This window comes from Oryzias latipes, chromosome 20 (genome assembly GCF_053564925.1).
Source record: "Oryzias latipes strain Hd-rR chromosome 20, Olatipes_Hd-rR_3.1".
Taxonomy (NCBI): Eukaryota; Metazoa; Chordata; class Actinopteri; order Beloniformes; family Adrianichthyidae; genus Oryzias; species Oryzias latipes.
In genome coordinates, this window is record NC_136256.1 from 1,352,461 (window position 1) to 1,374,696 (window position 22,236).

General features: G+C 46.4%; 1 protein-coding gene across 1 annotated transcript; it reads left to right on the forward strand.

The window, feature by feature from the left end:
- The first annotated feature begins 4,169 nt into the window (after positions 1–4,169).
- Positions 4,170–21,860, forward strand: LOC110014452 (uncharacterized). The gene is made up of 6 exons (XM_078938784.1): positions 4,170–7,549; positions 8,603–8,690; positions 8,851–9,000; positions 9,404–9,537; positions 20,491–20,616; positions 20,911–21,860. Exons 2-6 carry the CDS (start codon positions 8,603–8,605, stop codon positions 21,004–21,006), a joined length of 594 nt encoding a protein of 197 aa, XP_078794910.1. The 5' UTR covers positions 4,170–7,549; the 3' UTR covers positions 21,007–21,860.
- Positions 21,861–22,236: the final 376 nt, after the last annotated feature.

Sequence of the window (22,236 nt, forward strand, 5' to 3'; positions counted from 1 at the left end):
TAAAAAATAACTTATTTATGTTGTTATAAATGCTTTATTCTTGATCAAAAAGGATTACTATAATGTGTTGATTAATGACATGCTAAGAATTTATTCATCAACTATTTAACATATTTAAATCAAGTGTTAAACGATTTACAAACCAGTTATTTAAATGTGGCTCTTTAAGTCATAAGTGCATTTATAAATTGTAAGTAAACGATTTAAATGTAAATTTATACATCCACATGTTTAGACATGTACTGTTACTGTTAAACAATAATATATAAACCTTTATTCTTTTTCTAACTCAAATTTTAATTTTGATAGTTTTAAAACATTTACTACTTGTTAGTTATCTTTTTTGTGACCTAATTTAAAGTGAGGACTATTTATGCCTATCAAAGCTTTTACAGATAAGATGTGAAGACCAAAACAGAGGAATACAGAATCCAGAAATATTTATTATACAGATTAACTGTAACATACGACGGAGTTTTAGGGCCAGTTTTAAAAAATAAAAAATAAAAAAACTTTTAGTTACAACTTTTAAGTTGTATATTTAAGTGAAAGAAAGTCATAACTCTTAAATTATGAGATTTTAAGTTGTAAATTTACGAGGAAAAAATCATAAATGAACTAGGAAAAAACACCAAAGTTTTCTGCTCCGTTTCGGAACCTTTTGGCGACTCAAACTCATATTATTTTCAGTGTAGCCGTCTTTCCGGGGTTCGGTGTCGGTAAAGCGGAGTTTCATCTGTAAAAAAAGGAACTCAGAGACGTTTGGGTGTAGAGGACCACTGCAGCCTTTATTTTCCTTTTCATTCACAAGCCCTGAAGTTCATTTGTCACCTTACGTCATGAACCTGTCATCCCAACACCAATCCGGAAGTAAACAACATACGCCCCCTCCTCCAGAGGAAACGTCCCGTTTCAACATAAAACAATAAAGAGGAATGAAAATAGTCTGTTATATTAACATTAGAACGTTGAAAATGCCAGAAAGTGCTGCTCCTCAGACGGAAGCGTCACACAAACGTAGAGATCTGGTCTTTAATGGAGGAAAAAGGATTCAGTTGGACATTTGCAGGGACACCGATGGCTTCATCAACGGCTGCAGAGATCCTGCAAACCACCCATCAATAAATAAAACATTGATAAATCATAAATCAAGCAAATGAGCTTCTAAACATTTGGAACGTTATCATTAAACATTCAGCTCACCTGTTCATTGAGTTTAGTCGGTCTGCTCTGCTGCGTGTTGCGCTGCGTTCACTTGCTGCTCTGTCTGCTCACTTCAACTTAAATCTTGTAAAATTACGAGTTTTTTCTCGTAAATCTACGACTCAAAATCTCATCATTTCACTTTTCTTTTTTTGGGTGGTGCTAACCCAAAAAACTTGAGAAAAACTATTATTCTGAATAATACAAATTTTTCCCAGAGAAATGATTATTAAATTAAAGACTGCAGTGTTCCCATGTCAACATTGGATCACAACTGTCAAAATCAGACACAAAAAAAAGCAGTGTAAAATTATAAGATACTACTCAGCTGACATTGGCTTATTATCAGTTTGAGTTTCATTTAGATTCCTGCTTGACCTCAGTCTTGCATGACAATCATTTTTCTGCTTCTTGTCCGTTGCAAACCTGCTTTATACAAAATCAATATGGGACAGAAGAAAACCACCAAGAAAAAGTTGCGATCACAAACTGGAAGGATGGATACTGTGGCGGGGTCCCGCCGAGAAAGGATGCAGAGGAGCCAAGGTGAGGAGGATCTGTTTTTATTAAAGACCCGGTGAGCACCACGCAGGGCCATGCAGCATGCAGCACTCTCTGTCACTCCCCTTCTCTCTAACCTGTGATGCTCCTTTTAAATGAGGAGCCCCTCCCATGGGGCGTGGCTCTTAATCCTCACCCAGGTGGCACCACAGGTAATAATTTTAAACATAAAATACATAAATGCACAAACAATAAAACACGGTGTGGCCCCCCCTCGTCATCTGACGGTGCCACACCGTCACACCATCCCCCTCCTCTGAGGGATTGACGATGTGCGGCAATCCCCTCCGCAGTCCGCCGCCGTGCATTCCCCACGCCGATCCGCCAGAAACACGTCCTTGCGTCGCGTCGGATGGTTGCATGGACTGCTGCTCCACGACGGCGACCCCTCCGATCTGCTCCTCGGTGCCGCTCCGGTCGGTCCCAGCCCCGGCAAAGGCCCTTCAAACGGCAACACGCCCCCGCTGGTCCCCTTCCGGATGGCACCTCCGCTGATCGGAGCCGCCGACAGCAGGTTACAGGCGAGATGATGCGCCTCTCCCGGAGCACTCCCCTGACGGCCCGGTAGACGTCGGTCCGCCCCTTGTCCCGCTCCGCGCAGGCCTCCAACGCCCGCATCCGCGGCAGTGGAACCGGGCGGTGTGCCGTCCCGCCTCCGGCTGTCCCCGCGCTCCGGCGGTCCGCCCCTGCTGCCCGCGAGGTCCTCCGCTCGTCATGGACGCCGATCTGGATGCCGTAGTTCTTTCCGGGCCCCTGGCCAGGCCTGACGCTCCGGCGAGGCGACCCGGATCCACCCCCTCTTCCTCAGAGGATGGACTGCTCTGAGGAGGCGCTGAGCTGCCGGGGAATCGTTGTCCCCACCACGCCGCTGCGTCCTCACCTTTTTGTGGCCCCTCTGCGATCCCACTTCTGACACCATATGTGGCGGGGTCCCGCCGAGAAAGGATGCAGAGGAGCCAAGGTGAGGAGGATCTGTTTTTATTAAAGACCCGGTGAGCACCACGCAGGGCCATGCAGCATGCAGCACTCTCTGTCACTCCCCTTCTCTCTAACCTGTGATGCTCCTTTTAAATGAGGAGCCCCTCCCATGGGGCGTGGCTCTTAATCCTCACCCAGGTGGCACCACAGGTAATAATTTTAAACATAAAATACATAAATGCACAAACAATAAAACACGGTGTGGCCCCCCCTCGTCATCTGACGGTGCCACACCGTCACAGATACGTAGTAGTAACTTTATAACGTAGAGTGCTCTGAATAAAGATGTAAAGGTGTATGGACCCGGTCAACAAGAAACCAGTAAGGACGAGGCGGTCTCGGCCGACAGCTCTGTCTGTGTTACTGGTGTAACTTTCCACACTGCATGCATTAGAGCATGATCATGATCATGAACTGCTCTCTGCGGACGGGTATTTTTCCTACTGTCTTTAAAACGGCAGTGGTGAAACCGTTACTCAAGAAATATAATTTAGACCCTTCAGTTTTTAATAACTACAGACCTGTGTCCAACTTGACATTTATAAGCAAGGTTTTAGGAAAACTTGTTTTTATTCAGCTAAATGAGTTTCTCTTACAAAACAACATTTTTGAGACAAACCAGTCTGGCTTTAGAACGAACCACAGTACTGAGACAGCCTTGTTAAAAATCGTTAATGATGTCAGGTGTGCCTTGGATTCAGATCTCAGTTCTAGTTCTGTTAGATCTAAGTGCAGCTTTTGATACTGTTGATCACCTGATCCTTGTAAACAGATTTAAAAGTCTTGGCCTTTCAGGGACTGTTCTCAAGTGGTTCAAATCGTATCTCATGGAGAGAAACTTTATGGTAAGCATGGACACACACTTTTCTAGGGTCCATGAAATTAATTGTGGTGTGCCTCAAGGTTCCATCCTTGGCCCCTTGCTTTTTAACATTTACATGCTTCCTCTGGGGAATGTCATCAGGAGCCACAACATCAGTTTTCATAGCTATGCTGATGATACCCAGCTGTACATAGCCATGTCTCCTGATGACACAAGACCAATAGAAGCACTTTTTAACTGTATTTTAGATGTGAAATTATGGATGGCAAATAATTTTATGCAGCTCAACCAGGAAAAAACTGAAATTTTAGTTATTGGTCCTGAAGCCAAGAGGGAGAAACAGTTTCTGAAGTTAAAAGAACTTTCATTAAGTCATTCAGAAACAGTCAGAAACCTGGGCGTTATCTTCGACTCTAAGCTAACTTTTATCCCTCATTTAAACAGGTGGTTAAAACTGGCTTTTATCATCTTAGAAATCTGGCTAGGGTCCGCCCACTGCTCTCTTTTGCTAATATGGAGATGCTAATGTATGCTTTTATCATGAGTAAAGTTGATTATTGTAGCGCCCTGCTTGCTGGTCATCCAAAAACCAATATTAGGAACCTTCAGCTTCTCCAAAATTCTGCTGCACGAGTTCTCACCAAGACCAGGAGGCGAGCTCACATCACCCCAATTTTAAAATCCCTGCATTGGCTCCCCATATGCTTCAGGATTGATTTTAAGATACTTTTAACTGTTTTTAAATGTCTTAACGGTCTTGTGCCTTGTTATTTATCCAATCTTTGAGTAAGGCATGAACCCTCGCGGACCCTGAGATCCTCTGGCACTGGTCTGTTTACCATTCTGACTGTAAAAACCAAACCTACAAAGAAGCATCTTTTCAACACTATGGCCCCCGTTTATGGAACAGTCTGCCAGAGGACATGAGAGCAGCAGAGAGCATTGAAGTTTTTAAGAAAAGGTTAAAGACTTATCTTTTTAACATGGCTTTCAGCTAATTTTTTACCACTTTTATTTATTTATTTATGTTTTTTATTTGTTTATTTTTAATTATCCATTTTATCTTGTTTTATGAACTTACACTAGATTTTAATGTGTTATTTTAATTTACCTTATTTTAGTGTTTTATTGTTTATTGCTTTTATCAATGTTTACTTTTTCAGTCTCTTTTTTATTTTATTATTTATTTATTTATTTTCCAGTGCTTCCTCAGTTGGGACCTCTCCCTCTGGGTCGGCTGCTGTTCAGCCGCTGCAGCTCTGGATGGGTACCTGCATCACCTCTTTGCTGTGGTGGAGCGGTCCCAGCCTGTGATGCTGCATTTGGCTGTCTATTAGGCTGTTCACAGAGAGGGAGGTTCCAATTATCAGCGTTTCCAACATCTTGTTTTCATGCTCAGCCTATTTCTTATTTGTCATTTGTTATTGTCTTTCCCCATCAGTCAGGGGGTGGGAGATGTGAAAGAAGTGGGGAGTTGTGTAGGTATGAGGAGGGGGGCCCTATTTTTATTGTTATTTATTTATTTCTGTGCTTGTTTATTTTAATTTTCATGCTTGTTTTTATATTATTTAATTTGTTTTGTTTTAATGTAAAGCACTTTGTGTTAAACCATTATGTGAAAAGTGCTATATATATAAAGTTTGATTAATTGATTTATTGATTAAGCCTGGCGGCCAACAGGTGATATTATCACAGCCTATTATCACTTTTTAATCCACACCCTGCAGCCAATCAGAACTAAGAATTCGCCCAGGTCATAGCATGAAAAGAAAAGAAAGGTACATGACAGCAGTGTAATCATAGTGTCCCGCTTAATTAGCAGCAGACACTATGGAATATCATCCATCCATATCCCTTTTGGGATCAAGGGTTGACGAAGCCTGTCTTGCTACTAAAGATTGCTAGTCTGTCACAGGCCATACAAGCACTTCTTTAGAGGGACCAATTAACCCAATAAAGCATGTTTTGTGGGAGGAAGCCAGCGTGCCAGGAGAAGCAGAACATACCAACTCCACACAGAAAGGCCTCAGCTAGAATTCAAACCAGGACCTTCTCAATGTGAGGTGAGAGTGCTAACCACTGAGCCACCATGCTGGCCTCATCTGAAACTATAATGCAGACATTTACAGTTTACTCTTCAGTCACTGGCCTTTTTTCTGCTTGATAAAAGACATTTATTGCTTTACATTTGTCTTATTGCTTCATGCCTAATCTGTGTACATCCTGTGACATCTGGCTACGGTGGCTGTTTTTGTCCAGTTGTTCAGCTCCGACCAAAGAGCCTAATCAAACTGGGAGAACTCAGAGCAAAAAGAAGCTCAGTTAGATTTGAAACGAACCCACAGACAGCTCCAAAGGGTTAGAGAGCGGTTACTGCTCCCGGACCTGTCAGGATTCTGGTCACCTCCCACACCTCATCTGCTCACCTGCTGCCTATCAGCTGATCAGTCTGCAGCCTTCATCTGGATTCTTAACCCTTCAGCCGACGTCAGTGTCAGAAGTCAGAATCTTCCCCTGTGGTCATCGGCGGGAGTAGTCTCCAGAGTACTGAAAGCACTTCATCTCCCACCAACCCCAGCGCCCACTTAATGGATGCCACACTCTCATTCACTCAATAAACCACAGTCTACTTGAGCACTGCACTGAGCTCAGTGTGAAATATTGTTTGTGCCACTCTGACTTCACTACTGAGGCTTGTATCTGGACCTGATCTTCTGTCTCCTGACCCTGACCCTGTTTGCCTGCCACCTGCCCCACCCTCACCTGGATCCTGAACATCCCGTCTCTCCTCTGATGATCTCTTGCCTGTTATCGACTCCTGCCTGCCTGACTCTGATTTAGCTTTGTAAACTTGTAGCTGAGCTAATAAACCAGCTGTTTTTGGATCAGTCCGTCTGGTTCCTGCGGTAGAGTAAACTAACTCATGCTAAGTTCTCAGGACACTGTCATCTGCACACAGACCAACTCTTTGTTCTGCTTCTCCAGGAATCACTACCAACTTTGTCTCCACCACTGTGGACCACTGGGCATACCACGGGAAACGACAACAACAGGAATCAAAGTCCAAAATTTTCAATCATCGTAAGCCAGAACCTTCCACCACTACACTGTCAGAAAAAAGGGTACGGTTGGGGTACGTTTGTGAACACTTAGGGTACAAATGGTGAATTTGTACCCTAAGTGAGTCATAATTACACCTTAGGGTACTCATATGTACCATTTAAGGATAAAAAAGGTACAAATATGTTTCCAACCGTCAGAGGGACCATATTTGGACCCTTTATTCCACAAACAAAGGTACAATCACTTGTGTGACAAAAGTAATAATTCAAAGTGTATGAAACGTCACCCAAAATCATTTAATACGTTGTTGGTTATTTGGAAAAGATGCACAAAATAACCAAATATATTTAAGAGACCACACATCTTTTATGACTATTTCTGAACAGTACACAAGCACATTATATTTTATTGATTGTGCAGAGCATCAAGATAATAACTTTTAAACATGTATTAGTGTGAGCCTGTTTTTGTTTTTTTTACTTATATAAGAGCTGTTTTAAGTTTTGCCTCTAATTTAGAACAAAAGCACAATGTAGACAAAATTATTTGATGTTTTTAACCTTATATGGTGTGCTTTAACTTGGCCTAAGTTCAATTTAAATTTTTAGTCTTTGAGCTGTTAATTTAAGTTATTTTCTTTCTAATCATACATTCTCATAAAAAAGTAAATTTCTCTGTTACTACGTTACATTTTGTGTACATATTAGTACCTTTTAGCTTTTGTACCTACACAGGAAAAATGAGAGAGTACTTTTTTCGTAGTTACCATCAGTAATTTTTATTTAAGTAGGTGTAAAAACGTAGAGGAAATATGTTGGAGTAAACCAGCGAGACCACGCCCACTCTACTTTCTTAAGTTTCGTTTCTTCCGCCATTTTGTTATCCCGCAGCGGCCGGAGGAAGATAGAGGCTGTGACTGAGGTAAGTCTGCTAATTGCTCAAGAATAAGTTGGAAACTTGTTTTAAGCGGGTTCGGTTATTTTATCTGTAGGGAATAACTTTTGTGTAGTGGAATGCTGCTATTCCACCGTGTATGTGCCTGTGAGGAGATTGAAAACTACGAGCAGGAGTTTGCTAACGGTTAGCCTCAGCCGTTTGAAGTTCAGCTAAATGCAGCCATTAAATAAATTAAGCTGTTGTTTTTATTGGTGTTGTACCGCGTTCCGTTAAATACATTGAAATATATACATTTTTTCACTAGATAATTCTGTCGCCGTTTTACCGATGTATGTACGCTGGCGTTTATGCACCGGTTGTTGTTGCCTACCCCCCCCCCCCCCCCCTTTTTTTTTTTCTTTCTGTCTTTCTTAGTAAGGAAGCCAGCTACTTTTGAAACGACCAGCTCCATAATTCCTACTGATATTTATCAGGTCCGTCGAATTCAATGCATTAATCATTTTAATCTGTAATGTGTAGGAGTCCAATAACGTTTTTTTTTTTTTTACACCGCAGTATGGCAGTCCTTCCCATATATATGTCAGCCTGCCTAAGCTGCTGTGCGTGCGCAGCCACCATTTCTCGAATGCAAGACAGTGACAGAGACTGTTTAGGTTGTCATGATCGCTCATTGTTGGTCAAGCGAAGTTTACGCTGTGTATTGTTGATTTTGATCATTCTCCTGCAGAGATTATTTTTTTTTAAATGGATGTCCGTGATTCCAGATACTCGTCACGATTTCCCATACCAAAAACTCATTTATAAACCAGGAAAAAATAATTTTTTTAAATGAACTTCCAAGAAATAAATCTGTAGGCCCTTAGAAGCCAGTGCATTGTCGCCAGTGTTTTTTTAGCAGTTCTGCAAATTCTGCAACATTGCTGTGGCAGCTTGTGAACTGTATATTTGCCATTACTATTTTAAAATGTATTAATTTATTTGGAACAGGGCTTAGATCTGAATAAATGCTGTGTTGGTACCTTTTGGTGTTGTAATGTTTTCTTTTTTGTAATATATTATTTTTTTTCCCCACCAAAGATGCAAGCTGTGCGTGAACATGACTCTAACGCCAAAAAAAATAAATGTTTTGAAGTTCAGCTGACCTCCAAATCCTTTTGGGAATGCGGTGAGTGGAAACATCACAATTTCCAGCATTTTTCTTTACAGGAATCAGTCAACTTTGTGGATAAACTGTCAGCTGTGATGCAAACAGATTTTTTAATTGCTTTTTAATTTAAAGGTAATTTCTGTGCTGTATTGTAAACATAATTTTGCTGTGTTCACAGCTGCCAAAAAGTTCAACATCCCAACCTTGGACTTGAAAGTGTTTGATGACTCAAAGACAAAAGTTGATGAGCAGGTTTTTGATCTCCTGTTGAAAAACCCAAACCTTGGTGTGTTGGAAAGTTGTCTGGCCAAAGATACAAATCCAGAAGGTGAAGTTTTTCTTTTAAATTGTAATTTATCTATTTTGTTTTGAATGGTTTTGGGTAAATTCCCCTTTGATGCCTAGATTTATTTCCAAGGGAAATAATCTGAGTTTTTCCTTTTAAAGTACATGCTAAATTAAGAACATTTTTGAGCTGAAGAGTTTTGATTGTATATTTGCATCAATAGGAGTCTGAGGGTTAATGATTTATTTGACAGGATAGTGTGGGGAACAAAACACGGGCAAATAAGTATGAGTTTTTTTATCCTATTGCTGTCTTAGACAAGATAATAAATCTGCTAAACTGTTAAGTTGGTCAGTATTTAAAAATCTTTGTTTTTACTTTTTTTGTTTCTGCTATCATACTAATTTAAATATTACAGTAACTGAAAGCTTTAATACTTTGACAGATCAGCCGAGTTGTCCTGCAAAGAGCTGCAATACCAGTTCAAGTGGAGATACTGAAGTGGACTCAGATGACACAATAATATTACAACACAGTCCTACAACAAGACAGAGAGTTGAAGACACCTCTCTGGCCAAAGTAAGTAAATAATCTTTTCAGAAAGTCATTTCAAGCATTCAAAGTCAGGCTGTCTTTCCAATTCAGTTTAGTTGTCAAACAGTGCAGTAAGGCAGATCATCCAAACTAGTTTAAAGTTTTCTAGGGAAACAGCAGATTGCACCGAGTGAGTAAGTCACAACACATTGAATACATTCTGGAATACTGTCCTCATCATACAATTCTTCTGTATTTCCTTCAACAAATCTCTGCATATAACAAGATATTTGTCATGATCGGACTACTAGGGAGACCCAGATGCTGGAACCCGGAAGAAACTCAGGAAGGCGTTGTATTTAACAGGATGTTTTAATTATAGAAGTCAGGGGACGTCGTGGATGCAGGAAACTGCTGTGGCGAGGTGGAGCGCCGAGGACGGCGTTCACAGTCCGTGACGTGGTGGAGCGCCGAGGGCGGCGTGACCGGCTTGAGGCGAGACGTGGACGCTGAGGACAGCGTAATCAGCTTGAGGCGAGGCGTGAACGCTGAGGACAGCGTAACCAGCTTGAGGCAAGGCGAGGACGTCGAGGATGATGTAATCAGCGTGGAGCGAGGAACCAGCGTGACCAATGGAGTGAAGACCTGAAGACGTGAGACAGACGGTAAGTACAAGCTAGGATTACTAAAGCGAGAGTAACTTAACTTGAGGCCAGGCGTGATCACCGGAGTGAGTATAACGGACTGGCGTAGTATGCTGGGATGGATCTCCTTAAGAAGGTCTGCCAGGTGATGAGATGATGCAGGTCAGCTGGTTCCAATGAAGGAGCAGGGAGGGGAGGAGTAGCAGCCGGAGGAACCGTGACAGTACCCCCCCCTCAACGACCGCCCCCAGGCGGTCCCGGACGACGATCAGGGTGGTCCCGAAAGAAATCGTCAATGAGGGTACGGTCCAGAATGAGGGAGCGGGAGATCCATGAGCGCTCCTCCGGACCGTAACCCTCCCAGTCCACCAGAAACTGGAAACCGCGCCCCCGGCGGCGGACGTCCAACACCTTGCTGGCGGTGTAGGCAGGAGCGCCGTCGATGACCCGGGCGGGCGGTGGGGAAGCGGACGGCGGGCACAAAGGACTCTCCTGGACAGGCTTAAGCTGCGAGACATGAAACGTGGGGTGCACCTTAAGCGCCGCCGGGAGCCGCAGCCGCACACAGGAGGGGTTTATGACCCTCTCGACGGGGTAAGGTCCAATGTAGCGTGGAGCCAGTTTACGGGAGGTGGCCTGGAGCGGTATGTCCCGTGAAGACAGCCAAACCCTCTGTCCCGGTTGGTAGGCGGGGCTCTCCACCCTGTGGCGATTATATAGAATTCCCTCACGTCCCGAGCCATGGAAGGCCAGAAAAATCTACGTTGCACGAGCCTCAGGGTTCTATGAATGCCGCCATGGCAAGCAATACGCGACGTGTGCCCCCAAACCAGGACATCCGAGCGGAGGGAGGAGGGGACGTAAAGAGTTCCAGGGGGGGCCGGAGGATGGTCAGGTTCCTCTCCCTGAGCTTGGATGACCCTGCTCTCAATGTCCCATGTCAAATTACCCACAATACATGTGGGGGGAATAATGGGAGAGCTGTCCTGGTCATCCCCTGAACAAAATAAACGTGAGAGGGCGTCTGGTTTAATGTTCCTGCTACCCGGCCGGTAGGTGATAGTGAAATCAAACCTGTCAAAAAAAAGGCACCAACGGGCCTGACGTGAATTAAGGCGTTTAGCTGTACGTAGGTAGGCGAGATTTTTATGATCCGTCCAAACGATGAACGGATGTTCAGCCCCCTCGAGCCAGTGACGCCATTCCTCCAGAGCGAGTTTAATGGCGAGGAGTTCGCGGTTACCGACGTCATAATTTCTCTCCGCCGTAGAAAGCTTCCTAGAGAAGAACGCACATGGTTTCAGTTTCCCCGAGCCAACCTCCCGTTGGGAAAGAATCGCTCCCACACCAGAATCGGAAGCGTCGACCTCGACAACGAACTGTCGGAGAGGATCAGGCTGTGATAGAATGGGAGCGGAAGTAAAGAGGTGCTTAAGTCTAGTGAATGCGGATTGAGCTTCGGGGGTCCAGAGAAACGGTTTAGTAACGGAGGTGAGTTGAGTCAACGGAGCGGCAATGCTGCTATAGTTCCTTATGAAGCGACGGTAGAAATTTGCGAAGCCGAGGAACCTCTGAAGTTGTTTACGGGAAGTGGGAGGTTCCCAGCTGGTGACGGCCGCGATCTTGGCCGGATCGGGGCGAATGTTACCAGAGTCAATGATGAAACCCAGAAATGAAATGGTGGGTACATGAAACTCGCACTTTTCGGCTTTAACATATAGTCGGTTCTCTAAAAGCCGTGAGAGAACCTGGCGGACATGGTGGGTGTGTTCATCCAGATCGCGTGAATAAATAAGGATGTCGTCAAGGTAAACAAAGACGAAGCGGTTCAAAAAATCACGAAGAACATCGTTAACGAGATTCTGGAAGGTAGCAGGAGCGTTGGTGAGCCCAAAAGGCATCACCAAATACTCGAAATGACCGAGTGGGGTGTTAAAGGCGGTCTTCCACTCGTCCCCCTCCCTCATGCGAACCAAATAATAAGCGTTACGGAGGTCCAACTTGGAAAAGACTCGAGCGTCCTGAACAGAATGTAGAGCAGAGTCAATAAGCGGAAGGGAATATTTATTTTTAACAGTAATTTGATTGAGGTCGCGGTAATCAATGCATGGGCGCAAAGTTCTGTCCTTCTTCTGGACGAAGAAGAACCCCGCACCGACCGGAGAAGATGAGGGGCGAATATGACCAGCCGAGAGGGCTTCCTGGATATATTTTTCCATTGACAGTTTCTCAGGGCCTGATAAATTAAATAGCCTCCTCTTAGGCAGCGTAGCGCCTTTAACTAGTTCGATGGAACAGTCGTACGGCCTGTGGGGAGGAAGGGAACCAGCCCTGGTCTTACTGAAAACAGCCCCAAGATCGTGGTAGCACGGAGGAACCCTAGAAAGATCGATCTCCTCAGGATCTGGATCACAACGAGGAGAAACCGAGGGTATGGCGGAACGAAGACAATTAGCCATGCAGGTAGTGCTCCAGTTGGTAACGTGGAGATTAACCCAATCGAACTGGGGGTTGTGAGCGCGAAGCCAGGGGAACCCTAGAATGATGGGAGACTGGGGGGTCTTGGTAATGTAAAACTGAATGAGTTCGTGATGATTACCAGACGTGATGAGACGAACGGCCTTAGTACGGTGGGTTATGTGAGTGAGGACCTGACCACCCAATCCGACCGCCCTGACAGGGATATCCAAAGGTTCTGTGGGAATGTTAAGCTCAGAAACAAGACAGTCATCAATGAAACTCTGCTCAGCTCCAGAGTCGATAAGGGCTCTACCTTCAAAAACACTAGAAGAAAAACTTAACTTGACAGGTAAATAAAGAAAAGGTCTCTCGGTAGAGAGAGAAGATTGACCCGCCCGTGGCCTGCCTTCTAACGGGGGGTTCGGGAGTTTAAACGAAGCTTACATTGATGAACGAGGTGACCGGTCTGGCCGCAATAGAAACACGCCCCCTCATCTCTTCGTCTCTGCCGCTCCTCAGGGGTGAGCTTAGAATGTCCAATCTGCATCGGTTCCTCTGTGGAGAGTCCGACAGAATCGTGAGACATAACATGAACATAGTTAGCAGCAGGGAATGGAGGAGAAGCACTGGTAAGGAGTCTCTTGTCTTGACGGGGGCGCTCAGCATGACGTTCACGGAGACGCACGTCGGACCGCAAGGCCGCGGTGACGAGCTCTTCAAAAGAGCTAGCCTCGGGTTGCGAACATAAATGGTCTTTAATCGAGTCATTAAGGGATTGGTAGAACACCCCTTTAAGGGCTATATCCGGCCAACCCGCCTCCACAGCTAGAATCCGAAAGTCTATTAGATGGTCACTCACGGATCTGTGGCGTTGTTTGAGGGTTAGCAGTCGGCGGGTGGCCTCCTCCTCCTTGCGGGGTTGGTCGAAAACCAGCCGGAACTCGCCTAAAAAGCGTTCGAAAGGAACTTGAGAGATGGGATTAGCGGTCAGGTAAGCCTGAGCCCATTGAAGCGCTTTACCCCGGAGAGAGTTCACTATAAGGGTGATTTTGCTGTGGTCTGCATGATAGTGCCGAGGTGCCTGCTGGAAGATCAAACGACATTGCAGGAGGAATCCCCCGCAGGCTCCTACGTCACCCAGGAAAGGCTCAGGAAGGAGCCGGATGTTTTCGTGAGCTGCTTTGTCTGCAGCGGGGCCCGGGCTTCCGGTGGCGGAACCCGTGTTGCTGGCTGAGGCGTTAGTAGGTCCTCGGGAGGTTAAATCCGTCAGAGCCAGAGAAATACCGTCCAAGCGACGGAAAAGATCCTGCTGGGCGGCGGCCATCTGGTTGAGGGATTCAGCTTGCCGTCCCAGAGCGATGCCTTGGTGAGTGACGGCCAAGCGGAGTCCCTCCGGGTCAGCTGGGTCTGGGTAATGGCCAGTCCGTTCTGTCATGATCGGACTACTAGGGAGACCCAGATGCTGGAACCCGGAAGAAACTCAGGAAGGCGTTGTATTTAACAGGATGTTTTAATTATAGAAGTCAGGGGACGTCGTGGATGCAGGAAACTGCTGTGGCGAGGTGGAGCGCCGAGGACGGCGTTCACAGTCCGTGACGTGGTGGAGCGCCGAGGGCGGCGTGACCGGCTTGAGGCGAGACGTGGACGCTGAGGACAGCGTAATCAGCTTGAGGCGAGGCGTGAACGCTGAGGACAGCGTAACCAGCTTGAGGCAAGGCGAGGACGTCGAGGATGATGTAATCAGCGTGGAGCGAGGAACCAGCGTGACCAATGGAGTGAAGACCTGAAGACGTGAGACAGACGGTAAGTACAAGCTAGGATTACTAAAGCGAGAGTAACTTAACTTGAGGCCAGGCGTGATCACCGGAGTGAGTATAACGGACTGGCGTAGTATGCTGGGATGGATCTCCTTAAGAAGGTCTGCCAGGTGATGAGATGATGCAGGTCAGCTGGTTCCAATGAAGGAGCAGGGAGGGGAGGAGTAGCAGCCGGAGGAACCGTGACAGTACCCCCCCCTCAACGACCGCCCCCAGGCGGTCCCGGACGACGATCAGGGTGGTCCCGAAAGAAATCGTCAATGAGGGTACGGTCCAGAATGAGGGAGCGGGAGATCCATGAGCGCTCCTCCGGACCGTAACCCTCCCAGTCCACCAGAAACTGGAAACCGCGCCCCCGGCGGCGGACGTCCAACACCTTGCTGGCGGTGTAGGCAGGAGCGCCGTCGATGACCCGGGCGGGCGGTGGGGAAGCGGACGGCGGGCACAAAGGACTCTCCTGGACAGGCTTAAGCTGCGAGACATGAAACGTGGGGTGCACCTTAAGCGCCGCCGGGAGCCGCAGCCGCACACAGGAGGGGTTTATGACCCTCTCGACGGGGTAAGGTCCAATGTAGCGTGGAGCCAGTTTACGGGAGGTGGCCTGGAGCGGTATGTCCCGTGAAGACAGCCAAACCCTCTGTCCCGGTTGGTAGGCGGGGCTCTCCACCCTGTGGCGATTAGCGATCCTGCAGTTCCTCTCTCTAGTGCGCAGGAGAGCGGCCCTGGCCTGAGTCCATATACGCTGGGCGCGTCGCAGGTGATGCTGAACCGACGGGACCGCCAAGTCCAGCTCCTGGGAGGGGAACAAGGGTGGAGAGTATCCGAGGGACGCTTCAAACGGGGACATACCGGTAGCAGCAGACGGATGGCTGTTGTGGGCGTACTCGATCCATGCCAGGAATGAAGACCAGTTGGAGGGGTTTTGGGCGGCCACACAACGGAGGGCGGCCTCGAGCTCCTGGTTTGCACCCTCCGCTTGCCCATTTGACTGGGGATGATGACCGGATGTGAGGCTAACCGTGGCACCCAGAGCAGAACAGAAAGCCCGCCAGACCTGGGATATGAACTGGGGCCCGCGGTCGGAGACAATATCACTGGGGATGCCGTGATGCCTGAATACCTCTCGAACCAAGACGTCAGCCATCTCGGTGGCCGTGGGCAGCTTGGGAAGGGGAATGAAATGGGCAGCCTTGGAAAAACGGTCGACCACTGTAAGAATGACGGTGTTATCCTGAGAGGCCGGCAACCCAGTGATTAAGTCCATGGCGAGATGGGACCAGGGCCGCTGCGGAACAGGTAAAGGATGGAGGAGACCAGCAGGCGGCGAGTTGGAAGACTTAGAGCGGGCGCAGACGTCGCAAGCCGCAACGAATTCCCTCACGTCCCGAGCCATGGAAGGCCAGAAAAATCTACGTTGCACGAGCCTCAGGGTTCTATGAATGCCGCCATGGCAAGCAATACGCGACGTGTGCCCCCAAACCAGGACATCCGAGCGGAGGGAGGAGGGGACGTAAAGAGTTCCAGGGGGGGCCGGAGGATGGTCAGGTTCCTCTCCCTGAGCTTGGATGACCCTGCTCTCAATGTCCCATGTCAAATTACCCACAATACATGTGGGGGGAATAATGGGAGAGCTGTCCTGGTCATCCCCTGAACAAAATAAACGTGAGAGGGCGTCTGGTTTAATGTTCCTGCTACCCGGCCGGTAGGTGATAGTGAAATCAAACCTGTCAAAAAAAAGGCACCAACGGGCCTGACGTGAATTAAGGCGTTTAGCTGTACGTAGGTAGGCGAGATTTTTATGATCCGTCCAAACGATGAACGGATGTTCAGCCCCCTCGAGCCAGTGACGCCATTCCTCCAGAGCGAGTTTAATGGCGAGGAGTTCGCGGTTACCGACGTCATAATTTCTCTCCGCCGTAGAAAGCTTCCTAGAGAAGAACGCACATGGTTTCAGTTTCCCCGAGCCAACCTCCCGTTGGGAAAGAATCGCTCCCACACCAGAATCGGAAGCGTCGACCTCGACAACGAACTGTCGGAGAGGATCAGGCTGTGATAGAATGGGAGCGGAAGTAAAGAGGTGCTTAAGTCTAGTGAATGCGGATTGAGCTTCGGGGGTCCAGAGAAACGGTTTAGTAACGGAGGTGAGTTGAGTCAACGGAGCGGCAATGCTGCTATAGTTCCTTATGAAGCGACGGTAGAAATTTGCGAAGCCGAGGAACCTCTGAAGTTGTTTACGGGAAGTGGGAGGTTCCCAGCTGGTGACGGCCGCGATCTTGGCCGGATCGGGGCGAATGTTACCAGAGTCAATGATGAAACCCAGAAATGAAATGGTGGGTACATGAAACTCGCACTTTTCGGCTTTAACATATAGTCGGTTCTCTAAAAGCCGTGAGAGAACCTGGCGGACATGGTGGGTGTGTTCATCCAGATCGCGTGAATAAATAAGGATGTCGTCAAGGTAAACAAAGACGAAGCGGTTCAAAAAATCACGAAGAACATCGTTAACGAGATTCTGGAAGGTAGCAGGAGCGTTGGTGAGCCCAAAAGGCATCACCAAATACTCGAAATGACCGAGTGGGGTGTTAAAGGCGGTCTTCCACTCGTCCCCCTCCCTCATGCGAACCAAATAATAAGCGTTACGGAGGTCCAACTTGGAAAAGACTCGAGCGTCCTGAACAGAATGTAGAGCAGAGTCAATAAGCGGAAGGGAATATTTATTTTTAACAGTAATTTGATTGAGGTCGCGGTAATCAATGCATGGGCGCAAAGTTCTGTCCTTCTTCTGGACGAAGAAGAACCCCGCACCGACCGGAGAAGATGAGGGGCGAATATGACCAGCCGAGAGGGCTTCCTGGATATATTTTTCCATTGACAGTTTCTCAGGGCCTGATAAATTAAATAGCCTCCTCTTAGGCAGCGTAGCGCCTTTAACTAGTTCGATGGAACAGTCGTACGGCCTGTGGGGAGGAAGGGAACCAGCCCTGGTCTTACTGAAAACAGCCCCAAGATCGTGGTAGCACGGAGGAACCCTAGAAAGATCGATCTCCTCAGGATCTGGATCACAACGAGGAGAAACCGAGGGTATGGCGGAACGAAGACAATTAGCCATGCAGGTAGTGCTCCAGTTGGTAACGTGGAGATTAACCCAATCGAACTGGGGGTTGTGAGCGCGAAGCCAGGGGAACCCTAGAATGATGGGAGACTGGGGGGTCTTGGTAATGTAAAACTGAATGAGTTCGTGATGATTACCAGACGTGATGAGACGAACGGCCTTAGTACGGTGGGTTATGTGAGTGAGGACCTGACCACCCAATCCGACCGCCCTGACAGGGATATCCAAAGGTTCTGTGGGAATGTTAAGCTCAGAAACAAGACAGTCATCAATGAAACTCTGCTCAGCTCCAGAGTCGATAAGGGCTCTACCTTCAAAAACACTAGAAGAAAAACTTAACTTGACAGGTAAATAAAGAAAAGGTCTCTCGGTAGAGAGAGAAGATTGACCCGCCCGTGGCCTGCCTTCTAACGGGGGGTTCGGGAGTTTAAACGAAGCTTACATTGATGAACGAGGTGACCGGTCTGGCCGCAATAGAAACACGCCCCCTCATCTCTTCGTCTCTGCCGCTCCTCAGGGGTGAGCTTAGAATGTCCAATCTGCATCGGTTCCTCTGTGGAGAGTCCGACAGAATCGTGAGACATAACATGAACATAGTTAGCAGCAGGGAATGGAGGAGAAGCACTGGTAAGGAGTCTCTTGTCTTGACGGGGGCGCTCAGCATGACGTTCACGGAGACGCACGTCGGACCGCAAGGCCGCGGTGACGAGCTCTTCAAAAGAGCTAGCCTCGGGTTGCGAACATAAATGGTCTTTAATCGAGTCATTAAGGGATTGGTAGAACACCCCTTTAAGGGCTATATCCGGCCAACCCGCCTCCACAGCTAGAATCCGAAAGTCTATTAGATGGTCACTCACGGATCTGTGGCGTTGTTTGAGGGTTAGCAGTCGGCGGGTGGCCTCCTCCTCCTTGCGGGGTTGGTCGAAAACCAGCCGGAACTCGCCTAAAAAGCGTTCGAAAGGAACTTGAGAGATGGGATTAGCGGTCAGGTAAGCCTGAGCCCATTGAAGCGCTTTACCCCGGAGAGAGTTCACTATAAGGGTGATTTTGCTGTGGTCTGCATGATAGTGCCGAGGTGCCTGCTGGAAGATCAAACGACATTGCAGGAGGAATCCCCCGCAGGCTCCTACGTCACCCAGGAAAGGCTCAGGAAGGAGCCGGATGTTTTCGTGAGCTGCTTTGTCTGCAGCGGGGCCCGGGCTTCCGGTGGCGGAACCCGTGTTGCTGGCTGAGGCGTTAGTAGGTCCTCGGGAGGTTAAATCCGTCAGAGCCAGAGAAATACCGTCCAAGCGACGGAAAAGATCCTGCTGGGCGGCGGCCATCTGGTTGAGGGATTCAGCTTGCCGTCCCAGAGCGATGCCTTGGTGAGTGACGGCCAAGCGGAGTCCCTCCGGGTCAGCTGGGTCTGGGTAATGGCCAGTCCGTTCTGTCATGATCGGACTACTAGGGAGACCCAGATGCTGGAACCCGGAAGAAACTCAGGAAGGCGTTGTATTTAACAGGATGTTTTAATTATAGAAGTCAGGGGACGTCGTGGATGCAGGAAACTGCTGTGGCGAGGTGGAGCGCCGAGGACGGCGTTCACAGTCCGTGACGTGGTGGAGCGCCGAGGGCGGCGTGACCGGCTTGAGGCGAGACGTGGACGCTGAGGACAGCGTAATCAGCTTGAGGCGAGGCGTGAACGCTGAGGACAGCGTAACCAGCTTGAGGCAAGGCGAGGACGTCGAGGATGATGTAATCAGCGTGGAGCGAGGAACCAGCGTGACCAATGGAGTGAAGACCTGAAGACGTGAGACAGACGGTAAGTACAAGCTAGGATTACTAAAGCGAGAGTAACTTAACTTGAGGCCAGGCGTGATCACCGGAGTGAGTATAACGGACTGGCGTAGTATGCTGGGATGGATCTCCTTAAGAAGGTCTGCCAGGTGATGAGATGATGCAGGTCAGCTGGTTCCAATGAAGGAGCAGGGAGGGGAGGAGTAGCAGCCGGAGGAACCGTGACAATATTGACTATACGGGCGACAGTGGCTCAGGTGGTTGAGCGGGTCGTCCAATGACCGAAGGGTTGGCGGTTTGATCCCCGCTCCCACCAGCCAAAAAATGTCGTTGTGTCCTTGGGCAAGACACTTCACCCTCCTTCACTTCACAATGTGCATGAATGATCCCGGTGATGGTCAGAGGGGCCGTAGGCGCGAAATGGCAGCCACGCCTCCGTCAGTCTGCCCTAGGGCAGCTGTGGCTACAACCATAGCTTACCGTCACCAAGTATGAATGAGGAGTGAATGAATAATGGACACACTGTAAGCGCTTTGAGTGTCTTGAAAAGCGCAGATAAATCCAATCCATTATTATTATACAAAGACAGACATTGATTATGCAGTTTTTGAGGGGGAAAAATGTTTTCTGGGACATGGTTTCTGCAGTTCAATTGGAATTCACCTTCAAGTTCTTGACAGGACTGTTTTGCAGAGTTAACAGGCCTTAATTTCCCATCATGTCATTGTTTACGCTCCCGTTACCTTACAGTCCCTCACAACCCCCAAGCAACAGAATTGGCGTGCAATATTGGAGCTATCCAGCCTTCTAGATGTGAGCCAGATGCCAACTCAGACGAGGACAATGAAGACAAGCGGAGCAGGGAGCTTGTGGCCTGCCAAATGTAGCTTGTAACGTAACAACTACAAGCTTTCTCAAATTACATCTTTTCATCTGCTCCTGATTCATCCCAATTTGAGAAAATAAATATTCAGAAACACAGTTTTATTCTTAAATCTTATAACAATATGTCATCATAAAAATGCTACATTTTAAAAAATAACTTTCATTGGAGTGGGTCCCCCATTTTTAACATGTCGCATTATTTTTTCATGATGGGCACGTTTAAAAGAACACATTTGAAACTATTTGAACTATTTGAAAACTATTTTTTTATTATTAATATGGACTTTTAAATTTGATCCAATAGGTGGTTGCTGTCATTGGTGAGGATGCATCATCCGTTGAAGGTCATGTGAATGTCCTTCATATCCAGTACAGCAAGGTGCGAGAGGATATACTAAAGAATTACCCTTTCTTGAAGACAACCTCAGGGGTCAGTGACATTTTAAATCAGTTCTCAGCTTAAAATACATTTTGAATGTCAATATGAGCTGAGACATCTGCTAAAATGACCATTAACAGCTTTAACTCTATTGTAAAAACATTGTAATTTTCTAAACCCATATATAAATATATAGTCATTCAAGCCAAGTAATATTTATACAACGAGATCACTAAAGGGAAATGGCAATGAAAGAGGCAACAAAGAATATTAGAATGTTTTATGTCTTTTGTTTGTTTTAGATAAAGTGAATGATTAATTTTCTATTTTTTTTCCAATTTTCAGTTGTTTGATGATGTTGACCGAATGCATCCATCACCTGTCAGTTTAAGCCAGCGCTTCAAGGACGGCGTTTACCAGAATTGTGCCAAAGGTGCTTGAGCTTGTTCAAAGAAAAGCTCCATTAGCCAAAGTCTACAAAGAAGCAAGAGAAGAGATGCTTGCAGAGGATCTACTAGGTATTGACATAAACGTAATCCTTGGTAATCTTTAGTGTGTTTTATAGTTCTTCTTTTTAGAATTCGTATCAATATTATCTTATCACATTTATGCATTTTATTATTTAAATTATGCATTTAAACTTGATTAAGTTTACTTTTTTATTATCTATTTTTAGAAAATGTAGAATGCAGTTGAAAGATTTACTTAAAATGAGGTCTAGTGCTTCTTTTGTTAATGTCACAAGTTTTATTTCATGGTTTAAAAATGGTAACTGAAGTGCTATGTGCTGTTTACAATTGATCAAATGTTAAGATTATAGTTACAATGAATGCAATGTGAACTGAAGGAAAAATATAGATTTTTCATTATTGTAAAATTGCTAATAATTGTAAATATATGCAACCTGTTGTGACACTGTACATACTGTGAAATGTCAGAATTGTAATTGTTTTGAATGTTTAATAAATATGATAAACAGTATACTGGTCTTTTAATGTGCTGTATCTGGTACAAATTTGCCATCAAAGGGTACAAAAGGCTTGTCACTGGGGCAGTACCCTTAAAAGAACAAATTTGTACCTTTTTTAAAGGTACATTATGGTACCATAGCACTATAAGGTACAATTTAGTCCACAGAGGTACATATTTGCCTTTGAAAGGTACATACTGAAAGGGTACAGATACGCACCTATATGAAAGGGTACAACATTTGTACCCTTGAGGGTACTGCCCCAGTGACAAGCCATTGTACCTCTAAAGGTACAAATTTTGCACATTTTTTCTGACAGTGTACTGGGACTCAACAACGACTGTTCTTTCATCTTACTTTAGCTTCTGTCCTGCTTCTGGGTCCAGCCAGAAAGCAAAGACATCAAGTTCCTTAGCACCACAGACAATAGGAAAGCATCCCAACCATTGCAACCCTGCAGTTAAAGAGCACACCATCCCCCTGTTTTAATCAGCCTATCACAGTCTAACTAAATGTCATAAATACTTAAAGTCCTCTGAAAAGAAAAGTACAAAATCAAAATGGGGTCCACTCTGCAGCGGATTTTGATTATAACTTTTCATAACTGTATATTAACCTAATTGAATACACTTTTACAGTCTGTATGAGACTGAAGTGGGGATTTTTTTTTCGTTTTTTTAACTTCCAGTTTACCTCAACTT

What these genes read in the sequence shown, in the direction of transcription:
- LOC110014452 (XM_078938784.1), top strand. Translation starts at nt 8,603, where the DNA reads ATGCAAGCTGTGCGTGAACATGACTCTAACGCCAAAAAAAATAAATGT. An exon ending in AAGACACCTCTCTGGCCAAA is followed by an intron (nt 9,538 to 20,490) that starts GTAAGTAAATAA and finishes TTGATCCAATAG; the next exon opens with GTGGTTGCTGTCATTGGTGA. An exon ending in TCTTGAAGACAACCTCAGGG is followed by an intron (nt 20,617 to 20,910) that starts GTCAGTGACATT and finishes TCCAATTTTCAG; the next exon opens with TTGTTTGATGATGTTGACCG.